The sequence below is a fragment of the Cricetulus griseus genome, chromosome 3, assembly GCF_003668045.3.
Source record: "Cricetulus griseus strain 17A/GY chromosome 3, alternate assembly CriGri-PICRH-1.0, whole genome shotgun sequence".
In the NCBI taxonomy this organism is placed as follows: domain Eukaryota; kingdom Metazoa; phylum Chordata; class Mammalia; order Rodentia; family Cricetidae; genus Cricetulus; species Cricetulus griseus.
The window spans coordinates 113,366,712-113,388,441 of NC_048596.1; the positions used below are offsets into that span (position 1 = coordinate 113,366,712).

Below are 21,730 nucleotides of genomic sequence, written 5' to 3' on the forward strand. Positions count from 1 at the left end.
GGAAACCGAATAGCTTAGTGAAGTGTAGTGAAGGGGGCTTATAGTAGCTAGGGTCAGGAGTAGCATGTGGATGCAAAACTGGCATGAGATAATGGTCTGCCCAGCAGCTTCCACAGTCCTTGCGTTCACCCAGCCCTTCAAGGATGCTGCCAGGACTTTTGGGAGTGCACTTCTCACCATCAACAACACACCTTACTGTGAGATATAAGAGGAAGGAACTTCAGGGATACCCACACTGCCACCCAGGGAAAGCAAGCCAGATGCTCCAAAAACCATCCTGAGACAGAGGGCACACCGTGGGATGAGTGGACCTGGGAAATAATGGTAGTTGTCACCATTCAGTCTCAGCTACCCAAGGCAGCTGGGCTGCCTTGGTAACACTCACAAGAGAGGGCAAAGACAGACTGTGTGGAATGAAGCCATGCACTTGGGTCCTTTAGGGGAAGAATGTGAGGCAGATAATTGATCCCCCGGGAGTTCTGTGAACTATGCAGTCCGCCCTGTGGTATCAGTTCAGGAAGAAGATGGTGTATTTCCAACTGTCAGTCATGAAGGTAACTTCATGAAAACCATATTTTCAAATGCATAGTTTATTTTCTTTGGAATGCCCCAACCTAGTCTTTGGACTAATGCCAGAATCTGAAACTCTAAACACACTCAGCAGTCCATTTCTTGCCATATTAGGTAACACAGAAGGAAAAAAAATTATTCTGGATTTCATCTCAACTATTAACACTGTTACTGAGTTTCTGTTGTTTGAAGGGGAAATGAAACATCATAATGGTTACCAAAGCATGTTTATTTGAGTTAAGCTATTGGCACTTGCCCAGCTATGTAGTAAACACACAAGCTGCAGGGAGAGCGCTTGGCGTTGGGCTGTGAGAGGTGCCCAGTGAGGGCACAAGTGTAGATTGAGCTAGGTGCTCTGCCTCCTCACACAGACACTCCCACTGGAAACCACAGTGCTTTCCATCCCAGATGTGCCATTGGAACTGGTTCAGTTCTTTCTCATTGTTAAATATTTACACAACCTGCCTTGTTTTGCTTCATGAATACATAGCATACTGATGCCCCCGGAACTGTTTGTGGTTTTCTCTCATATTTTATATTAAAAGCTATTTCGTGAATCTGGACAGATCTCCAGCCTGAGCCGCTGGGTTCTTTATCATCACAGTGTGACAATAGAAGAAGAAGCTTGAGCAGTGTTTCCATACACGCTGCAGTCTCCTCAGAACTGCTTTTCTCGTGTGCTGCCAAAAGTCCCATGAAGTGATCTAGTGTGACTCACCACAGGACTGAAGAGGAGATGAGGAGTCATGGTGACATGGAGAGGCAGTCAGGGGAAGTGGAAGATCCTGCCCTTGGTCTGCTGGCCCTGGTGACATTTGCAGTCCATGATTCTTTACCTTGAGAGAGAACTTAACTCAGGTAGGCTCACTTCCTCATCTGTAGATACAGATAACAGTGTATGCCCTAAGGACAAATCCAGAGTATGAAAACTGGTATTCCATTCATTTCTGAATAATCGAGAATGGCACAGAACCACTAACATAGACGGGTGGCCTTCCAAACGACACTGCTTGCCCTGCTTAATTCTTTTCTTGTCCTCTGAAAGTGCCTTGGCAGCAAGGCTTGGAAGAAGCACAGAGAGAAAAGCTGGACTTCTCATCATCTCTTAGTTCTGCCCATTCAGACATCCATCAAGCAGCCCACCAAGCACCAACTTTATCAAGATACTATGCTAAGTGTTGGAAATATAGAAACGAATTAAACCAACTTAGCCAAGCACTTGTGGATGTCACAGTTTAGGACAGACATGTCTAGCTGGCTTGGAGAAGGCTGTGGGTTGATTGAGTGCTGCTTTGTAAGATCTGGCAAGGAAGCTAAGGGTGAACCAGGTGAGGTTGTCAATGGAGAGCAGGTGATGCTTTTTCCCAGAGTCTTAGAGTCTAAGGGTTTCCAACCAGAGGGATCCTGTGTCTCTGTTGTATGTGAGATGCTCACTGTGGCCATGGGCTTCAGAAGACAGATTAACTGTGCGTGGGAGGCAGAGTTCATCTCGGGAGGACACAAAAGCTTCATCTCAGGAGGATGTGGGGGGGGGCTCAGGAGGTGGAAGGATTCAGCTCATGCTGAAGTGTGGAAGTTATCCAGGTGAGAGCAATGATACAGGCTGGGGCTAGGTGGGGATGTTTCCCATTATGGTCATGACTGACCATAATTTGGGACAGTTTAAACAACAGAACTTCTTTCTCACAGCTCTAGAGACCAGAATTCTGGAAGCCCAGTGTGAAACTGAATTGGTTCCTTCTGTGGTTTCTGGGTGAAAATCTGATCTAAGCCTGCCTTCTGCCTATCCTTGAAGATGCCTCTTGATTTGTGCCTCCTTCATTACTTGGTATCTCAGTGTCTAAATTCACATCTTATAGGGACACCATTTATAGTGGACTAACACCCACCTTAATCCAGTGTGACTTTAGTATATCGAAAAAGACCTTATTTTCAAAGAAGGTATATAGATACTATAAGGATCTGAATTGGCTTGGGGAGTACAATATTAAATCAAGTCCAGGTTACAAAGTGGAAATAGAAGGAAGTGGTTATAACAAAGAGAACTATAGGCACACAAGCCAATGAGAGAGAGACAGGTGGATCTGAGTTGGAGGCCAGCCTGGTCTAAGGAACAAATTCCAGTACGGCCAAGGCTACACAGAGAAACTCTATCTCAAAAAGCAAAAGCAAAACAAAACAAACAAACAAAAACCAATCAAGGGAGTTGACACAATGGCTCCACTTCTTTCTGTGACCAAATAAGATGGCCTTTGTCCAATTTTAGCTGTTCTGTGTGCTGTGGATAAGCTGTTTCTACCAGAAGGAAGTTGGCCATAGATGGAGTTGGAAACCCCCCTGTATGTCCCTGAACTCTTGGTGTTGAATACAGCCACAGAACTTATCCCTTCCTGTGGTGTGTTTGTGGTTAATGATGGTCCCCTGGACTCAGCCTAGCTTTTTTGCATAGATCAACTGCTGCAACTGTGACCTACTAGGAAGTAAGCATATTCAGGGCTGGCAATGTTATAACTATGACCCACCCTGCTCTGTGAGTCAATATTATCAAAATCCCAAGAATGGATCTTGCAGCCCTGGGGGTAGCATGTGACTCTGCTTGCCTCACGTCTTGGCCTCGTGCCCATTCAGCTTTGAATGTAATATAGGTTGAGCCATGCTACCCAATTCCTCTACCGTTTCTTACTTGATCCCTCTAATCTGCTTTCCAACTGGACCACCTAACTGAAGTGAGTAAGTCTTCCCTAGGTGGGATAAAGAACAGTATATTCCTGCCTACACTACTCAGATCTGCTGGGGTTGGAATTCAGACCCCGTCAGAGCCAAGCAGCCAGTCTACATTATCATGATTCTTGCTCGTGTTCCATATTGTCCTGAGTTCTAGGCCTGGGTTTCTGTCTCTCTTCATTTGCCTTCCTTTGATCTAACTCAGTTTGTCACCTGATGCATGAGTCCCAGCCTTGGATCAGGCCTGCCACGTTGCTCTGTCTGCATTGGCAGAAGCATATCCAGACACATGCATACCTGGTGCCTAAGGGGACAGGATCTAAGGCATAGATCCCCTGAAACTGTAGTTATAGACTGATGTGAACCACCTCATGAGTGTTGGCATCTAAGCCCAGGTCCTCTGCAAGAGCAACAAGTGTTCTCAAGTACTTAGCCATCTCTCCAGTCCCATAATCTGTATTTTTTAAAAGCAACTCTTGGTTCCAACACGAACTAGAGGCTAAGCACTCCCACATTCGACAACGATCCCTGGGCACAACAACAACAAAAGAATAAAAGCGAAGAGACCCCCAAATAAAGTACAGTCTAATCTGCCCTATCTATGCCTTGGAGGGAAAATTTGAGGAAAATGAAAAAGCTACTTTTGATTTACTCTGCCAGCAAACAGAATGGTAAAGCTGAGTGGCATGGCGGAGAGTGCGCAGCATCTGCACAATAAACACTGCCAGTCTCCATTTCTTAACCAACTGTCTTTCATCTTAACCTTGATACTCAAACAGCGAGTCCACAGACCACCCCCTCACTGCCCGACACACCCCTTCTTTAAAAAAAAAGGAAACTATGACAAAAATAGCCCAGGAGTGGTATTGTTTTTAGGAAGATATAATTATTTTGAGTTGTTTGGAACATTTTGAGCAACACTGAATCATTGCTTCCTGGTGCTGTGATTTAGATCTCAGTAAAAACCTCACGTGATGGTCAGACTCTGTAAAGCCTTTGGTTAAAAATAGCTTGATTGCAAAACCCCGGCATGCTTCAGAAAATTAAAATAGTTTCCTCCAGCTTCACCAAAGAATGACACACATCTCTCCCAGAAGTGACATGACCCAAGGCAGACGGTTGGATGGAAATCATGCATAATCTCTGTCCTTCCTCTTAGCTGCCTCTGCTGCTAATTGAAGAAAGCATCTGCATCCAGTTTTCCCTTTATTTTTATAAATTCTTTGCTTACACCCGGACCAAAAGCCTCCTCTGCCAGTTTCGTGCTTAGGCATTAGTCCAATGGAAAGATGCATGGATGGCTTGCAATTTTCCCCTTCGAGTGATGACATAAATTACTCCCCAGTGAGCTATTTACAATGTCGTTCTTTAACCTTGACTCGGTGCACATGTTCTGAGGACTGAGAATCATGAGAGTTCTATATAGTGAGGTTGTGGGGGCAGACCCCGCCTGTCATTCATATCTCTCCCTCTGTAACTTGCTTGTGATATGGCCACATGACTTTGAATGTAGGTAGCAGTAAAGCCAGTGACCTCAGGGGAGAGCCGTTTCCACTTGAGAACAGTATGCTTGTACTCAACATTCTGAGTACTACAGCCTACGACTCTGCCACTGTCTCAAGCAGCACAGCTTGTATTGGTTGGGAGAGCTGTATATCTATAGATTTGTAGACATTCCTTGAGGTGATGACAGGGACTAATGTGGGTTTCTTGCCTGCTGGGTGACCTTGGCTAAGGTTAGGATTCTCTCCAAGCCTCGGTGTGAGGTGAGGATGGTGCTCAGGCCATGCCTGCCATATCTCAGCCACCACCTCCCTTCCATCTTCGTTACCTGGAACCTTTGTGTTTGGTGGAGTTCCCTAGACACACAAGCTGGATGGATGTTCATGCACACCGTTATGTGAACACTAAGTGTTGGAGGAGAAAGGAAAGGTCTTCAGGAGAGGTCTGATGTGTAGTAGTGGGGTGCAGGAGTATAAATGGTACGTAATTTGTCCCATCTGGTGTGCCAGGCTTTTTCTTTAGGGCCACCAACCAGCTCCCAAATCATGACACAGAGACTTTTTCTTAGTTGTGAATGTTCAGACTAGCTTAGGCTCATTTCTGGCTAGATCTTTTAGCTTAACCTAACCTGTTTCTCTTTATCTGCCTTTTGCCTCAGGTCTTTTTACTTTTCTTTCCTTCTGTATGTCTTACTTTCACTCCTTCTTATGACTGGCTGCCCGGCAGCTGCCCTGGCATATCCCTCTTTCTCCCTCTTTCTCTTCTTTCTTCTTCTCTCACCCCTCTTTCCTTCTCTTCCCGTTCTCCTCCCAGGCCTAGATTTTTCCTATTTATTCTCTCTGTCTGCCAGCCCCTCCATCCTTTCTCTGCCTAGCTATTGGCTGTTTAACTCTTTATTAAACCAATCAGGTACCTTAGGCAGGCCAGGTGAAGCAAATGCAGCACATCTTTATATGATTAAACAAATGCAGCATAAGCAATAGTAACACACCTTTACACAGTTAAGGTAATATTCTGCAGCATAAACTAATGAAACACACCTTTGCCTAGTTAAGAGAGCATCCCACAACCAACTGGAGCAAGGATGTAGTCTTTGGCCACCCTATCCCAAGCAGTCACTGATCACAGGCTTTAAGAGGGGAAGCTTCAGGCCAAGTGGTTTCTAGGACAGACAGAAAATGCAGTGGAGCCTTGACAAGTGGCAGAGGGACACTCCTGTCCTCCTGGGACAAAAGGCCTAGGGGAGCCTCGGCGGGATATCTGAAAGATTCTTCAAAGTAAGGGAGCCCCATGGCAAAAGAGGCAAGCCCCAAGGTTACTAGACCATCTGAGCATCTAGGTTTGCCCAGGATAATCTGACAAAGCAAGTGTCAGGTATGAAGACTGAAGCTGAGGGAATGAGGCTCCCTTGTCCTTACTCTTCTAGGGACTGGCAACAGCTTGGCTTATGACTGAGTCTAGTCCCTGAGACTTAGTCCCCAATTTTCATGAGTAAGGAGGGCATCTTTCTGGTGGTCTACTATGTGTCCTTTATTCTACAAATTATTAAACATATGTCTCTGGTGAAAACGGAAGATGCAGTCAGAGATGAAACTGACATGGTCACCATCCACAGTAGAACTCCCAGTGTGGCTAGGGAATGGACAGATGGCCACATGGTAAACCAGAATGAGGAATGTGTCCTCAGAGGAAAGGAACCGGGTGCTGAGATAGGAAGAGGGCCCCAACGTCTGTATTGGAGGATGTGGAAATGACTTGGAAGAGCTGAGGCTGTGTTTGACTGAAGATTCACAGTTTACAGGGCCACACTGTGGAGTTAGCAAGCCTGAGGAAGGAAGGCTGCCATTGGTGTGACAAGGAGAAAGGCCAACTAGTGCTGGCCCCAGAGAACCATTTTGCACTTAAGATTTAGTCATAGTGCAGGACACAGTCCCTGGAAGGATGTTAGCATGGTCTGCATTTTTATAGATAAAGGCTGTCCAGTTGCTGGGAAGGAAATGTGCTTTTGAAATCTAAGAATAAGAGCTAATATTTACGTACTATTAGAGGTGCTATGCAAGGTGACTCCACAAATATTTTTCCTTAAACCCTCCAGGCAGGCCATAAACAGGGTGTTCTTTGGCATGTGCTGTCTGACCAGTTGTTGCAGCCCCGTGGCTGAGGATGAGGCCCATTCTCCCTCCCTGGACCACCTTTGCACATCAGTTGCATGTGTGTGGCATCTTTCTCAGACCCTCTGCCTTCTATTTATCCTTGATGACTGAAGTTGGGAGCGTTGGTCTTTGGCATTTTCCAAGTCTTTCAGGGGTCCCTATCCCTCACTCACCTATACTTGAGAGCTGTTGTTTCATGGAATTGGATCCACTTCCTTACACACATGCCCCATCATTTCCTTTCTCCCCAAACTCCATCTTCCCTTTTCATTCAGCATAAGTTTCTAATGTTTAACAAGATTAACTTTTTTAAAAAATCTGGTACATGTGTCTAGCGGCTTCAACAAAAGGCAGATGTATGCTTTGGTCCCGGTCACTTGCAGAGAACAGGCTCCTCACCCACTCCTCCCACTGGAGCTCTGCCCTTGGAAGAAGTCTAAATGAACCTTTCTTCCTCACCTTGGCAGGTCAGCTGGCCCCTTTGCCCTAAGCCCTGAACCACTAGCCTCTGCTGCCTGACTCCCTGTTCTCCATTTCCTGCTCGGAGGGTGGACACTTCTCTTAGACTCCTTTACTTCCTTCCTTGGCATACAATTCCTTCATATGGTCACCTCTGGGCCTCTGAAGCCAGTTAGATTAGGGATCACCATGCAAATGCTCAGATCCCTACGTAGAGGTCTATGGTCATGTGTAGCCTATACACACCCTCCTATGGACTTTACATCACCTTTAGATGGCTTATTAAACCCAATACAATGTAAATACTATATGAGTTTGGATTATATATGGATTATAGATGACCCATCAAATGTCAGTGTGTTGAAGATTACACTGTTGCACTGTTGGAAACTGGCAGAACCTATAAGACTTGGGGCCTAGTGGGAAGTCTTCAGATCATTAAGGACACACTAATGAAGAGGATTGTGAAAAGAAGGTCCTCTCTTTCTCTTCTTAGCCATCAACTCAAAGTTTCTTCAACATGTACTCCTGCTATCATGGGCTACCTCACCACAGAACCAAACACAGTGTGACCAACTGATGACGGAAAAAGAAACTCCAAAACTATCACCTTAAATAATTTCATCTTCCAAGTTGATGAACTTCTGTGTATTTATTATAGTGACAGAAAGCTAATCAATATAATCTGTAACCAGTTACTATGTGGTGGTGTTCAGGGGTAATGGTAGGAAGATAAGGTGTGTCCATGGTCAGTGCAGATGCATTTCTTAGAGCATTTTTGATCAGTGATGGGTAGAATCTGAAAAGGTGAAATGCATGGACACACAGAGAGGGACAAGTATTTTTGTCAAACTACATTGCTGCTCATTTCTATACCCATCCCAGGTACACTGTTTTTGTTGTTGTTGTTTTTGTGCTTTGTTTTTGTTCTGTTTTGTTTTGTTTTGTTTTTTGAGAAATTCTTCAGTGTCTGTCTTATCTATCTAATTACCTCCCACTGTTCTTCTTCATGGGTCTAGGTTTTGCTGCTATTTTGATATTTTTAATCATTTCATTGGCCATTTGTGAAGTAAGGGAATCCAGACCTGAAGCTGCCTCCTGCTGTCCATCAGCCTGACTGTCTTCAGCCCCCGATGGACAATCATTTACCTTTGAAATGAAAACCCCCAGGCTCGAATTTCTGGCATTTTTGTAGCATGATCCCCAAAAGGAATTTATTTCTCTAAATCACACTCCAACATACTCTAAACAAGATGAGGGATTTGTACTCTTGTCTGTAGATTAAATAGCAGAGGTGCCAGCCATGGGGGGCTGTGAGTGATGATTTCATAATAAATAGCAGAGCAGCAGGCTGCAGCAGGAGGCGCCCCTGTAATTCCATATTATGATTGGAATTCAAGTGCAGGAAAGAATTATGGGGCTCTGCTGAGAGTTGAGGAGCCCAGCTGCTGAGGTAGTAGAGGTGGCATGGTGGGTTCCCTTGGTGCTCTCTGCCCCTTGGTAGAAATGTCCCCCCAGCCTTAGTCTGTTCTTTGCTGATGAGATGATTGCTCTCTGATGCTCCCTACAGACTGCCACTGCCCTGTTTTGCCATCTACTGCCTGCCCTTTGCCAATTAACACCTCATTAGCGCCTTCCCCAGATGGAGGGTTGGGGGACAGAGGGCCAACAATGCAAACCAGACAGCTTGGCAGGAAAGCTCCTTCTGAGTGTCAGTGGGACAGGGGCCCATCAGTGAGTGTTTGCCAGTCCTGATCAGCCTCATCAGAGCCTTTGTTGTTGTTGTTATTCCACTGTTACAGACTGGAGTCTAAGGGAAACCCCAGCACCACATTCCATGCTCAGAAAAGCAAGAGAGGGATGGGGGTGTGGTTCTCCACAACCTGCTCCTAACATGGACAGTTCCACCTGTCAACCATGGAGTTGCATTGCTCTGCTGAGTGGATGGGACCGTGGCTACCAGTCGTCCCTTCTCCCCAGCAGGCATTTCCTGTAGATTGGCTAGGACACTCAAGTCTCCAGATAATAGTGTGTGCTTGTTCTGCATGTGTTAGGTATGGCTCGTTCTGGATGTGAATGCTCAAGTTGCAAAGTTTTGCTTCTGAAATATACCTTATCATTGTATGTTAAAGAGCAAATCATATTAATTTCCCCAGGAAGTTCGGAGGAAGCAGAGGTTTTTACTTTGGTCATAGGTTCTGGCCTTTGTAAGGCACATTCACTGTCTATTGCCAACAATATGAAGGGGTGATGGGGCTGTCAGAAGCACATACCTCAGTGGAGGAGGGGGAACAGAGGGAATAGAGAGGAAAGGGGGAGGGATGGAGAAAGAGAAGGAGAGAAAGAGTGTGTATAGAACCTCCCAGAAAGCTTAACTACTTCCTTTTGTTTCTTTTCCTTTTTTTTTGTTTGTTTTTCAAGACAGTGGTTCTCTATGCAGTCCTGGCTGTCCTGGAACTCACTCTGTAGACTAGGTTGACCTTGAATTCAGAGATCCACCTGCCTCTGAGTGCTGGGATTAAAGGCATGCACCACCACTGCCCTGCTAACTTCTTATATTACTTGATTTTCTCATCTCTGTGGGGAAATACCTGATAGAAAGAAGCAACCTAAAGGAAGATCTATCATGGTTTAAGGAGGGGCACATCCATCTGAGAAGGAGGACATGAAGGTGGGACGATGAAGTGGCTGGTTAGCCTGGATCCATAGTCTAGGGAGCAGAGAGAGCTGATGGTTAGGTGGCTTCCTCCTTTCTCCATTTTTGCTCAGTCTGGTATCCTCACCTGTGGAATGGTGCCACCGGTGCTGAAGCTGGGTCTTCCCTCTTCAATCAAAACTCTCTGGAAACACCATTGAAGGTGTGTCTCCTGTGTGCTTTTAAATCCAGTCAGGCTGACAGTGAAGACTAAGGCCCTTCCTAGAACTGTCCTACTCCAACCCACCTGCTGCCTCTGTGCCTCAGGTTCCAGCCCAGCAAGACTTCTTTGTCCCATTGGCAGGGAGTTTCCCCAAACCTCGGGGCCTCCTTCCCTTCCAGCACCCCCTTTTGTGAGCTCAGAGCTCCTACCAACATGTGGTGCTCATCCTTGACTTCACCCTGCCATTTCTGATCCTCTGCACTGTCTCCCCTCTCTGACCCCAGGCTGCCTCTGCACTGACTTTTCTCCCAGCTCTTCTCCAGTCCAGCTGAGCTAGTTCACAGTTAGATGGGACCATCTTGCTTTCCCAGACCATGTGGTGATACTGGCACTGTAGCTTACATTTCAAGGTTTCTACTGATAGGTGCTCTACAGGCAGGTGCTTCTCACCTACCCCCTGGGGGTTCATGAACTTCCCAGCACTCTATTCTGACAATAGTATTTTAAGAAGAGAAGTCCTGTTATCCTGTGGGGTATGGCTAGCATAGGTAGGAGGCCAGTTATTTTAGCCCGTTCCTGACTGAGATCCTCACACTTCCAGCACCACTGTCTCCTCTGCTGACTAGAGTGATGAACATATCTCCTGCCTATGGAAGGACCTGCTGGTCCATAGCAACTTCCTGGGTCAGGAAGCCATATTCAACAGGTGCAGATTTTTGTAACCATGTTGACTTCAGTGGGAAAATAGTTCTGAAATAGCCAATGGGATGTACCATACATACATAACCTGTCATTCTCTGGATGCTACCATCTTTCCTCTGCCTAGATTACCACACAAAACCAGGCTAGGGGAGCCACCACTGGGGCTCGGGTGGTGCCTCAAGGTTGTTGAAAGTCAGGAGCTTAGTTTTTTTATGCTACATAAAACTGCTGCTGCCGAAGGGAAGATCAGGGTAGAGACTTGTCCTCAGAGGCTGGAGTCTTTAATCTTCAAAAAGTCCCTTAGAAAACTGGGAACACAAGGACAAAAGGACACCTACAGGAGGACGTGAAGAATTGTGATTCAGTTGTTGTCCACATGTGGCTGCATAGCCTCTTGGGGAGGTGGATGTGATTCCAGACAGCGCTATTGGAAGCCTACGGTGATGAGGTACCTGGTCCCAGGGAGACAAACCTGCTCCCCCACTGGTTATCTGTGCTCACAGTTTTTAATATAGGAAAGGAGGTAAGCCATCACCCAAGTAGCAGTAATGTTCTGTGCCATGCAAAAGCCCCCAATATTCAGACATGGTTACTGCCGATAGGATCTGTGGGTAGCTCCAGAGGGACCCTAGTCAGCAGCCAGCAAGGAAACAAGTACTTTAGTCCAGAGCTGCACAGAAGCAAACCCTGCCAAGGAACTGGAGGGGTCAGAGAAGTGCGTGCTTCCCAGGCACAAGCTCAGCTGGGTCTGTACCCAGCATTCTAAGGTCCTCACTGGGGAGCCCATTGGAGTAAGTTGAGAGCAGAAAAGTGTTTGAGAGCAGATAAGCTTGGGTGTGTTGGTGAGGTCACGATAAAGAAGGGCCTTCCTTCAAGAGCAGTGATTTCTGAGAGGAGGAGAGAAGAGAGGCTTTCTCGCTTAGATTTCAGCTTCATGTCCAGTCTCACGCAGGGTTCTTGGTGAGTGCCGGCCTGCAAGGAGTTCAGCCAATAGCTCCATCCAGGCCACAGAAAACATTTCTGTGGCAAACTGGAGCTAACTGTGCATGAATGTTAGCCACCCCTCACCCCCCCACACACTTGCTGAACTGAACCCACATGAACTTGAACCCTCAGTGATCAAGTCCAGCTGCATTCTCTTCCCTCCTGGGAGCAGGTACTGCACTGATGGCATGCTTAGCTTTTATGGCATTTCCCTCTATCCCTACAAATAAACTGAAGCCCTGTCTATGAGCAGACAGGCTTGAGTGAGAGCCAAGAGGCTGCCTGAGCTGCTTATCATCTGTGAGGTGGGGCTCCTTTCTCACTTGGGTTCTTCCTTTGCTACCACAGAGTGACTGGGTGGATTATCTCTTGCTCACAGCACCACGTTTTGAGAAAGAAAACTGTCAGTATAATAACGAAAAGCCAGACCCACTTCCTGTTTTGAGAAAACTGCTCTTCCTGTAACTCTACCCGAATGGACATGTAAACCTCTACTTCCCTGACCTCACTCTCCTAAGAACTGCTGAGGCAGACTAGAATGATCCAAACTACTCTATTAAGTCAAAAGGAAAAATCAAAAAGCAATAAACACACAGAAAGAATTGCCAAACCAAACCAAAGCCAGATTTCCCTAGTCTAGGTCTCTGATCCTGAAACAAACAGTCTAGCCACAGTCCCCTGCAGATGGCTGACTTCCTGTCCCCCCTCACTGCCCATCTGCTTCTGTCTGGTGGGTACTACCTCATTTTCTGCTGTGGGGCATCAAGCTCTTATGTACAAGTTGGACCCTGTAGCCTAACTCTCTACTCCTCAGCAGTGGAGCCATCTTTCTTGAGTTGTTGAATGTATCTGGACTTCAGTTTCCTCGTGGGAAAATAAAGCCTACTGGTATGACCAAGGAGGGGACATTGTTGATAATGTCTGCCTAGGGCACAGGCAGTAGGGAACTGCCCATGCCATGTTCACAATAGTAAGCTACAGAAATGAATCTGTTTTCCTTTACCTCTGTGCTCTGACAGTTTCTAGAATGAGTAGTAAGGTATTTTTTTTTTCCTCTAAGGATGACTTCTAAGGGTCTTCCTCCATGCTTGTTCTAGTTCACTTTCTGTTGCTGTGATAAAACACTCTTACCAAAACCAGCTTAGAAAAGAAAGGGGTTTATTTTATCTTGCAATCCCCACATTATAATCCATCATTGAGGGAATCGTACCCACCTGCTGTCATCTGAATGTTGCAGTCTCCCTGATTCCCATGTTGAAACTTACCCTCACTGTAGGTGGTCATTATCTCATGAGGGCCTAATGGGGTTAGTAACTGTCAGATATTTTTGTGTCACTGTGATCAGAATACCCAACAGAAACAACTTAAGGAAATGTTCACTTTGTCTTAGAATTTCAGAAAGTGTAGTCCATGATGGCCTGGCCCATCAGCTGCACATCTGTAGCATCAGGACTTCGCACCAGAGACAGATGCTTAATCTCACTGTAGACAGGTAACAGAGCCAGGCAGGACCAGAGACTGGGTACCACTTTCAGGGTCCATCCCTAGTGGCCCACTACCCCCATTGAAGCCCCATGTCCTGGAGGTTCCAGATCCTCCCCAATAGGGTCAGTTTCAGAATAAACACTCAAAACATGGGCCTGTGGGGGATATTTGAGGTTCAGACTCCAATGCTCTGATGAGAGAGACTCATGGGAGCCTGCTTGCCTCTTTCTCCTCACAAAGAGGCAGTGGTAAGGTGGTATCTATGAAGAACAGACCTTCATCAGACACCAAATCTGCCACTGCTGTGCTCTTGAATTTCTCAGCCTCCAGAACTATGAACGCTAAAATTGACTGATTACAAATTACCCTGTGTAAGGCAGGCATTTTGTTACAGCAACCCAGTGGGTTAAAACACAACTTTAGAGGTAGAGGGCCCGTTGTCTGTGCTCTCCCAGGCTAATTGCGAGATGCTTGGGTTCCTGTGCTAGGGCAGGGTGTTTTTGCTGTGTGTACAGCTGCTAGGATGGTGGGGTCAACCTTTTGAGAAAGGGAACACATTGTCACTGTAACACCAAGGGAAGCATCCTCAACCCCTGGCTCCCTATTTCAGGGGGCCACATATTTTGGAACCACATCAAATATTGTCATGTTGTGGGGCCATCAGTTTGTTTTTGTCACTAAATATTTTCTTCTTGTTTTTCTCCCTTGCTATCTTGGTTTTCCTTTTAAGACCGAGATAAGATGTTTCTGGTTTTCTCAAGGTTCTTTTGATGAAATATTTCTAATTTATATTTGTATTTCTCTTGTAGCCTGGGGAGCATTTTTATGTGCACAGAGTCTTCTTTTGTAATCTTATCCAAGACAAACTTCTGATTCTTCTTTTTCAAAAAGTCACTACTAAGAAAAATAAAACCTAAAAGCCAGCTTACCAAAAAACATTATGGAAGGAGCACATGCTCACAGGGAGGGGCACTCTGCTCCAGAGTCTTTAAAATGCCTCTCAGTAAAGGGTCAGGGGTGGATATCTTTGTGTACTATGTAGTCTCTGCCATGATCACTCAACTTGGTCATTATAGTTTGGATGTAGCAATGGATCAGAAACAAATGAGTGTGCAGGACTGTTTTTCATTAAAACTTTATTTACAAAAGCAGATGGTGGGCCAGATTTCAAGCATTTCCTGCTTTTCAACTATCTGAGAAAAATCACAGTTCAAAACTTTAAAATGAATGGGTGTCATTTTTATCCCCATTTCATGGGTGTGGTGGCTTGAATGAAAATGACCCCCATAGGATCATAGGGAGTAGCACTATTAAGAGGTGTGGTCTTTTTGTAGGTGTACCCTTGTTAAAGAAAGTATGTCACTGGGGGTGGGCTTTGGGGTTCCAAATGCACAAGCCAGATTCAGTGCCACTTTCTCTTTCCATTGCCTGAGGATCTGGTTGTAGAATTCTAAGCTACCTCTCCAGCGCCATGTTGCCTGCATGTCTCCATTCTTCCCATCAAAACAATGATGGACTTAACTTCTAAACTGTAAGCCAGTCCCAATGAAATGTTTTCCTTTATAAGAGTTGCTGTGGCTATGGTATCTCTTCATAGCAATAGAAACCCTCACTAAACACCAAAGTGTTGGGAATGAAGCTCACCCCATAATCGTGGAGGTTTGGGATGAAGAGTTATAAGGTCAGTCTAATGTTGCAGTGATTGCATGGTGGAGAACTCATCCTAAGATGAAAAATATACATAGAAATATATACCTGTGCATATACACATATATTAACTGTCTACATATATGTACATGTGTAGACACTTCTACATACACACATGTGCAAGCACTCACATATATGCATATATGTGTATGAATATATAGATACACATATGTATATGCATGTGTATACATATACACATATGTATATACACACAAACACACATACATATATACTCATGAACACATACATATTTATACACAGAGATATGCAAACGTGCATATGCACACATGCATGCATATGCAAATACATTCACACATGTACATATACACATGCATGTGCATTTAGATGTTCACCACAGCAGCCTTACCATATGGAAAACTTGGGAATAGCTTAAATGTTCAATAGTAAATTCTTCATGCAAAATGATATAAAACCATGAAAATGAGATTTGTTATAAAATCCCTTATTAGTTTATGCTAAGTGACATGAAGTAGGAAAATGTAACGATGAAACCTCAGCTAATTAAAATAAAGAGCAAGTATGTAGAGAAAGAGATTGACAGTCCGCCTACACGGAAAGTGTGTTTTTCTCTGTAGAGATTGCCTAGGATTTTACTTGATGAGTTTATGTATATATGGGTATGGGTGTGTGTGGGTGGGGGTATTTTTCTATAGTGATCGTGTTACTTACAGAACAGAAGAGCATCTCAGGAGAAAAATACTAGACTAAATCTTATAGCTCTCAGCCTGAGGCCAACCTCTTCATATTCTGAGGTTGGCTAGATGTCCTGTCTCCCAGAGAAGCCAGGATCAGGGGCTGGACCACACTAGAGTCCCTGGGGAATGCACCCTGTGTGGTTTTCTGGTCCATAAGGCTGTCCTTTCTGGGCTCACAAATTGCTGCCTAGAACCTGCCAGCACTTTGCACTCTAGCCCCCTAGTGGACCCTTGTGTAAGTCTGATATTCTTCAGTTAAACCTGAGAAGTAGGGATATGTGACCGTATTTTCCAGTCAAAGAAACTAAGACTCAGAGAAAACAAGTGACATGTTCAAACTCTCATACCTGCCCTGTGGAGCAGCCATGTCTTGGATCCTTCTGCCCTGTTCCTTTTGAAATAGCATGCTTCACTGTTCTCACTCACTGCCAGCTCTCCTATAACAGATCCAGGAAGATATCTGTTTCCAGATGTATTGGAAAGTGCCTGGGGCCCTGTGGTAAAGACAGCTGTTGCATGACTTGAGTCCTCCTGGCTTAGCTGAGTGGGTGCCAGGGCCACAGAGAAGCTCCTCATGTCGTTACTAGGAAATGGATGCCCATAGGATTAGATGCTCACAGAGTTCAAAGAACAGGGAAACAGTGTTTATTAGTTACTTTACTCATCTCTGTGACAAAAGTGTTTAATAGAAGCATCTTTGTAGAGGAAAGGCTTATGTTAGTTCACAGTTTGAGTCCACCATAAAGGGAAAATAATGGTGGGGTTCATGGTGATAGAAACATATGGCCTAGCTTCTTACGTAATGGCCGGACCAGCAGACAGAGTCAGACCTGAAGCAGGGCCAGGCTATAAGCCTCAAGCCTGGCCTCCAGTGGCCTAGGCCCCAGTTCGTAAAGATTTCCTAACATTCCCAAACAGCACTGTCAGCTGGGGAGCAAGTGTTCAAACTCAAAAGCCAGGTGGAGGATATTTCACATTCAAATCATACCCCAGGAGAACCAAACTGAGAGTGGTAACAGGTTGGAAATCTGTGGCCCAGTGATGATACCGAGATAGAATAACAATAGGTGTGATGGCAAAGGAGGGGCCTCCTGGAGGAGACCAGAAGGCTCCAGATGGAGCAGGGTGAGTACTGAGTGGGGTGGAATGGCAGGATCTCTGAGACCCCAGGGCATGTTGGCAGGTCTTGAAGTGAGGAGACAGAGAGTGATTTGCCAGATTCTAAAGTGAAAGAGGAATGGTTTGGGATATGGCTCAGTAGCAAAATGCATGCAAAGCCCTGGGCTCTGTCCCCAGCATCTCTAAAACAAAGAAAACCTTTAAAGTGAAGGAGGAAGGGTGTCTGTTGCAGGAGGACTGAAGTCACAGAGGGGTGGCAATTGGGCACAGCAGATGCAAGGATCAGCAGAGGTCTGAGGGACAGAGAGAGAGAGAGAGAGAGAGAGAGAGAGAGAGAGAGAGAGAGAGAGAGAGAGCATTCTGGCATTCTGTCGCAGGGACAACTGTGTGGACAGCAAGAGGTCATCCTGGTTCTTACTGAGGCATTGGCTGAGGGAATCTCTGTGAAGGGCTGACTATTCACAAGGCAGCTTGTTTTGGGTAAGGGGAGCATTTAGAAGGCACTGGGAGACCTTGTGGGCAGGATAGCAGGGGGCATGGGCCAAGCATAAAGGAAATAGGAGATGACTATGGGGTCCAGTCAAGGAGAAGAAGATGGAAGGCAAAAGGTGGGATGAGCCAGAGACACAAGTCCTCCCACCTTAGAATAGGGATGTTGTTCAACAGTAGAGTGCTAGCCTAGCATGAGGAAGGCTCTGGGTTCAGCCCCTGGAACTTCAAGAAAACAAGTCATCCTGTCCATGAGGAGGAGGATGGAGGTAGAAAAGGGATGCTGGAAGAAGTCAGCACTGGCCTCAACTGACTGCTGCCAGGTATCTGTTGGCACTAGCCTGGGGCATCTAAACCAGTCAGCCCCAAGGCGTGATGGGTCAGAAGAGTTAAACTTTAGCATGGTCTCCACATTCATTCCTTCTGAAGCCCCACTGTGAGTCAGCCCAAGCCCTAGGGCCTATGAGCAGAGATGCATTTGTATTAGCTCAGTTTTCAGTTCAGGGCCCAGGGCCTGGGATGGCCACCTGCCTTCATGCATCTTCACTATTAAGTTTGTCAGATCCAGTCCACACACCCCTCTCAGGAGCACACCTACAAGACAGTCAAGCGTGCTTGCATTCCTGAGGAGTCTGGAGTGGGGGGTCACTGGGCCCAAGGAAACCCAAGAAGCACGTGGAGAAACAAACATTGGGGCAGTTGTCTCTCAGGGTCCCCCAAGCAGCTCATGGAGATGTGTTTGTTCATTTCCTCATGTTGCAACACGAGAGAACTTCACAGCTGGGATTTATTTTCAGAGCACTTTGGAATTTGACAGACCCTCCTGCCTTCTGCTTCACAGCTGAAACCTCTTGCCATTTGGTTGATGATAAAGCAAGTGATGGTTTACACTAAAAGGGCTGTAAAAGATGCTGTCTGTGACTGAGACAGACAGGTGTCAAAACCAGAGTAGCAGATAGCACAGTCAGCAGAGCTCCAGGTCTGCTCTGCAAGGTCACTCAGTTTCCAAGTTCAGTGTCACCTCCAGAGGGAGTTGAAGTCTGTGTGCCCACCTTGCTTAGAGGTGTCCCTCAGCGGTGGGTAAGATGGTGATTCTGGTGTCAGTATAAAGTAAGCACTCACAAAGCTGTACTCCACATCTGCAGAGAAGGCTGCCATGTCCCAGGGTTTGGGGGGGGGGGTTGGGGGGCACAAGCTGATCAGACCCAGTCCAGAACCATATTTGCCAAACAGTACCAGAGAGCCAGCTCAAGAAAGCACAGCATGCTGCAGGAGTGCAATCCAGGGAGGTGACTGCCAGAGTTACACATACTTGTCATCCTCCATCTCCTTCCTCCATTAGCTCAGCAGGTCCAAACTAAAGGAAGGAAGTTCTCAATGCCCTTCTCTTTCTAGTGAGAGGGACTCACTTAACTGACCCCGAAAGAGGGGCCTCTCAGGCCACTTTCTCATACCATGTCAGTCATTAACATTTATCTCTGTTTGGAAGTCTGTTCTATCCTGTTCCATTGCTTTCTATTTGGTTCCATCCTCTCTCACACACCAATAGTAAGTGAATTGTTAGTGCTGAGTGACTCTTTGTGATCACCGAGGTAACAAGTGGGTGTCATGAGTCAGAGCTTGGAGTCAGTCAAAGAGGGGGCTGTTCCGGGCCAAGGGAGTAGCCAGGAGCACACTAGGAAGCCATGAATTGCACCAGGTAGCCAGGTTCCAGGCAGAGCCAAGGAGAGTCCTGAGGTGAGCAGAGGCCAGACTATATACTCTCATACTAGGGGATGAGATGTGGATTTGGGAGACCATTGGTGGGGAGCATGAGAGATTTTCAAGAAAGGTATGACTGTGTTTAAGTCTACCATGTATGTTGACTATCTATCACTCCACCTTTTTCTCTCTCATTGAACCTTGATCTAGTCTGGCAGCCATGAAGCCCCAGCAGTCCTGTCTCCATCCCCTAATACCCTTGGAGTTGCAAACATATATAGCTATGCCCAGCTATTTTACATGGGTGCTGAGGTCTGGACTTGGGTTCTCATGCTTGCACAGCAAGTATTCTTTCCCACTGAGCCATCTTTCAAGTCCTTCATGTTCTTCCGTGGAGGATCTGAGCAGTTGAGTAGTAAGGGTGAAGGCCATGGAGAAAGGGCAGCTTTGGAGCACCTGTGAATGATAAAATGTCTGTGATGCCAAGAGACTGCGAGACATCCTGGAGCTTCTAAGAGGGGTCTGGCTGCCTTGTGCTTGTCAAATATGCTGAGAAAGACTCTGGTCAAGCACATAGTGAAGGCTGCAAAAACAACAGCAGTGGAGTTCTACATCAAGGGAAGAGAGAATACTGAACTCCAACCCCCAACAAGGAAAAACAGAAATTTAGAACCAAAGAAAGGGTGAAGGCTAATTGGGTAGGGAATTACTAAGAACAAACATTAGAGTAAAGAGAATTCTTGCTAGACCCACTCAGCAGAATTCTTACTGAATGCAGGCAACAGTGATAAGATATCAATGGAGGCCAGATACTGAGGGTGGAGATTTTGCCCAAAAGTGTTACTCAGCTTCCCACTACTATGATAAAATACCTGGCATAATTCTTAAAGATAAAATGTTTGTCTTGGCTCATGGCTTTGGAGGTTCCAGTCACAGAATGGAAGTTTGGACCTCTAATGGGGTGCTATATGACAGTGGTGGTGGGTGTGTGTGCTACAGAGCATACCTGCCTAACACACAAGCTAGGTCACACAAGGAAGAAGAGACCATGGTCCCATAATCATCAGAAGCACACCCCTAGTGACCTAAGGACCATCTACTAGGCCCCACTTTAAAAGGTTTACCATATTCGATAATATCATTCTGGGAACCACGTGTTTAAGACATGGACCTTTGAGGTCACTTGTGCAAACTTGTAACACCGATTTATCTTAAGGAGTCTTTCCAAAACTGTTCCTTTCATGCCAGAAGGGGAAGCCCAAAGCTAATCCCAGTTTAAAAGTGGACTCAGAGCCTCTGTAGAGTTCTGGTTAAAGGGGAGTGTCTTTGACCTCTGGAGATGGGTGTCATGATGTCATCTGTATGTAGAAGGTAGTAGAACATGTCACCAAAGATCTTTCAAGGGAAATAACAAGGAGGAGGTCCAAGGCCCAGCACCAAGAGAGGGTAAGGGCTGAGGAAGAGGAACCTCCCTCACAAATGAGGAGTTATCTGGAAGTCTTGGTGTTCCTGGGCAAAAAAATTATCAGGGTCATGTTGAAGAGTTGGACAAAGGAAACACACCAAGGCATATATTTTACAATTGGCATTTAGATTTCCCTGTTGCCTGGACTAGATGGGTATCCATGGAGCTGTAGGATAAAGGCAAGTTTCAGGATCCACCACTGGGAGGAGTCCAAGTTACAGACCATGAGTGTGGATAGAGCAATCTGCCTGCCGATGAAGAGAGAAGATAGGACCTTCTGGGTCACTGAAGGCTTCTGTTTGCTCTCTTGTCTATGATGAAACAGTTATGATATTGTTCATACCTGGAGGCTGTAGACAGCAGGAAATGAAGACACTGGGAATGGTTGAATGGGAAGGGATTAAGGGGTAGAACAAAATTTACTGGTGTCAGAGACATATGTGGAGATTCTGAAATATTTCTTCCTTGAAAGTGAGAATAAGATAGGTGAGTGATGCCAGGGAGGCAGAAGACAGGCCGAGCACACAATAGGGAGTGAGGACAGAGACAATGTCTAGCTCTCTGGCTTAGACTGCAGTTTCTGGTGACACTCATGCTGGTTTGGGGAGCCTGTTTTGGAAGGAGCTAGTGAAGCTGCCTTGTAGCTGCACAATTAACTGCTAGTGATGTAGCTCTACAAGCAATGGACTTGAAATGGCTGCTATGGGAGAAGACATTAGGTCACTGGCATCCAGAGGTGACCTCTAAGACTTTGGCATAAATAAAACTGCACAAGGGCTGTATATATAGAATGACAAGAAGAGATGGAAGAGATTGAGCCCCTAGAGAGAGAAAGAACTCCCAGGGAATAAGCAGAGCTGCCAGGAAGGAATGAGAAGTTCAGGTTGGAAGGGCTGCTTGTTTTTTAATACAAAATCTCGCTATGCATCCCCAACTTACCTGGAACTCACTATATAAACCAGAATGGCCGTGCACATTCCAAAATCCACCTTCCTTTGTATACTGAGTGCTGGCATTAAAGGCAAGTGCTACCATGCCTGGCTTGGTAGGTTTTTTGTTTTGTTTTGTTTTGTTTTGTTTTTAAAAGAGATCCAT

The 21,730-nt window shown here is 45.8% G+C and overlaps 1 protein-coding gene across 2 annotated transcripts in view; it reads left to right on the forward strand.

Annotated features, from left to right (window-relative positions):
- Positions 1–21,730, forward strand: part of Arnt2 (aryl hydrocarbon receptor nuclear translocator 2) — a 96,865-nt gene that overhangs the window by 9,868 nt on the left and 65,267 nt on the right. Inside the window, exon 1 of one of the 2 annotated variants that reach the window (XM_035442411.1) lies at positions 1,023–1,428. The exons of the other annotated variant lie outside the window; for it this stretch is intronic. Coding sequence (XP_035298302.1) covers positions 1,395–1,428 — 34 coding nt within the window. The 5' untranslated portion in view covers positions 1,023–1,394. Of the gene's footprint in view, positions 1–1,022; positions 1,429–21,730 lie in introns of those variants that run through there. 2 annotated transcript variants of the gene reach the window in all.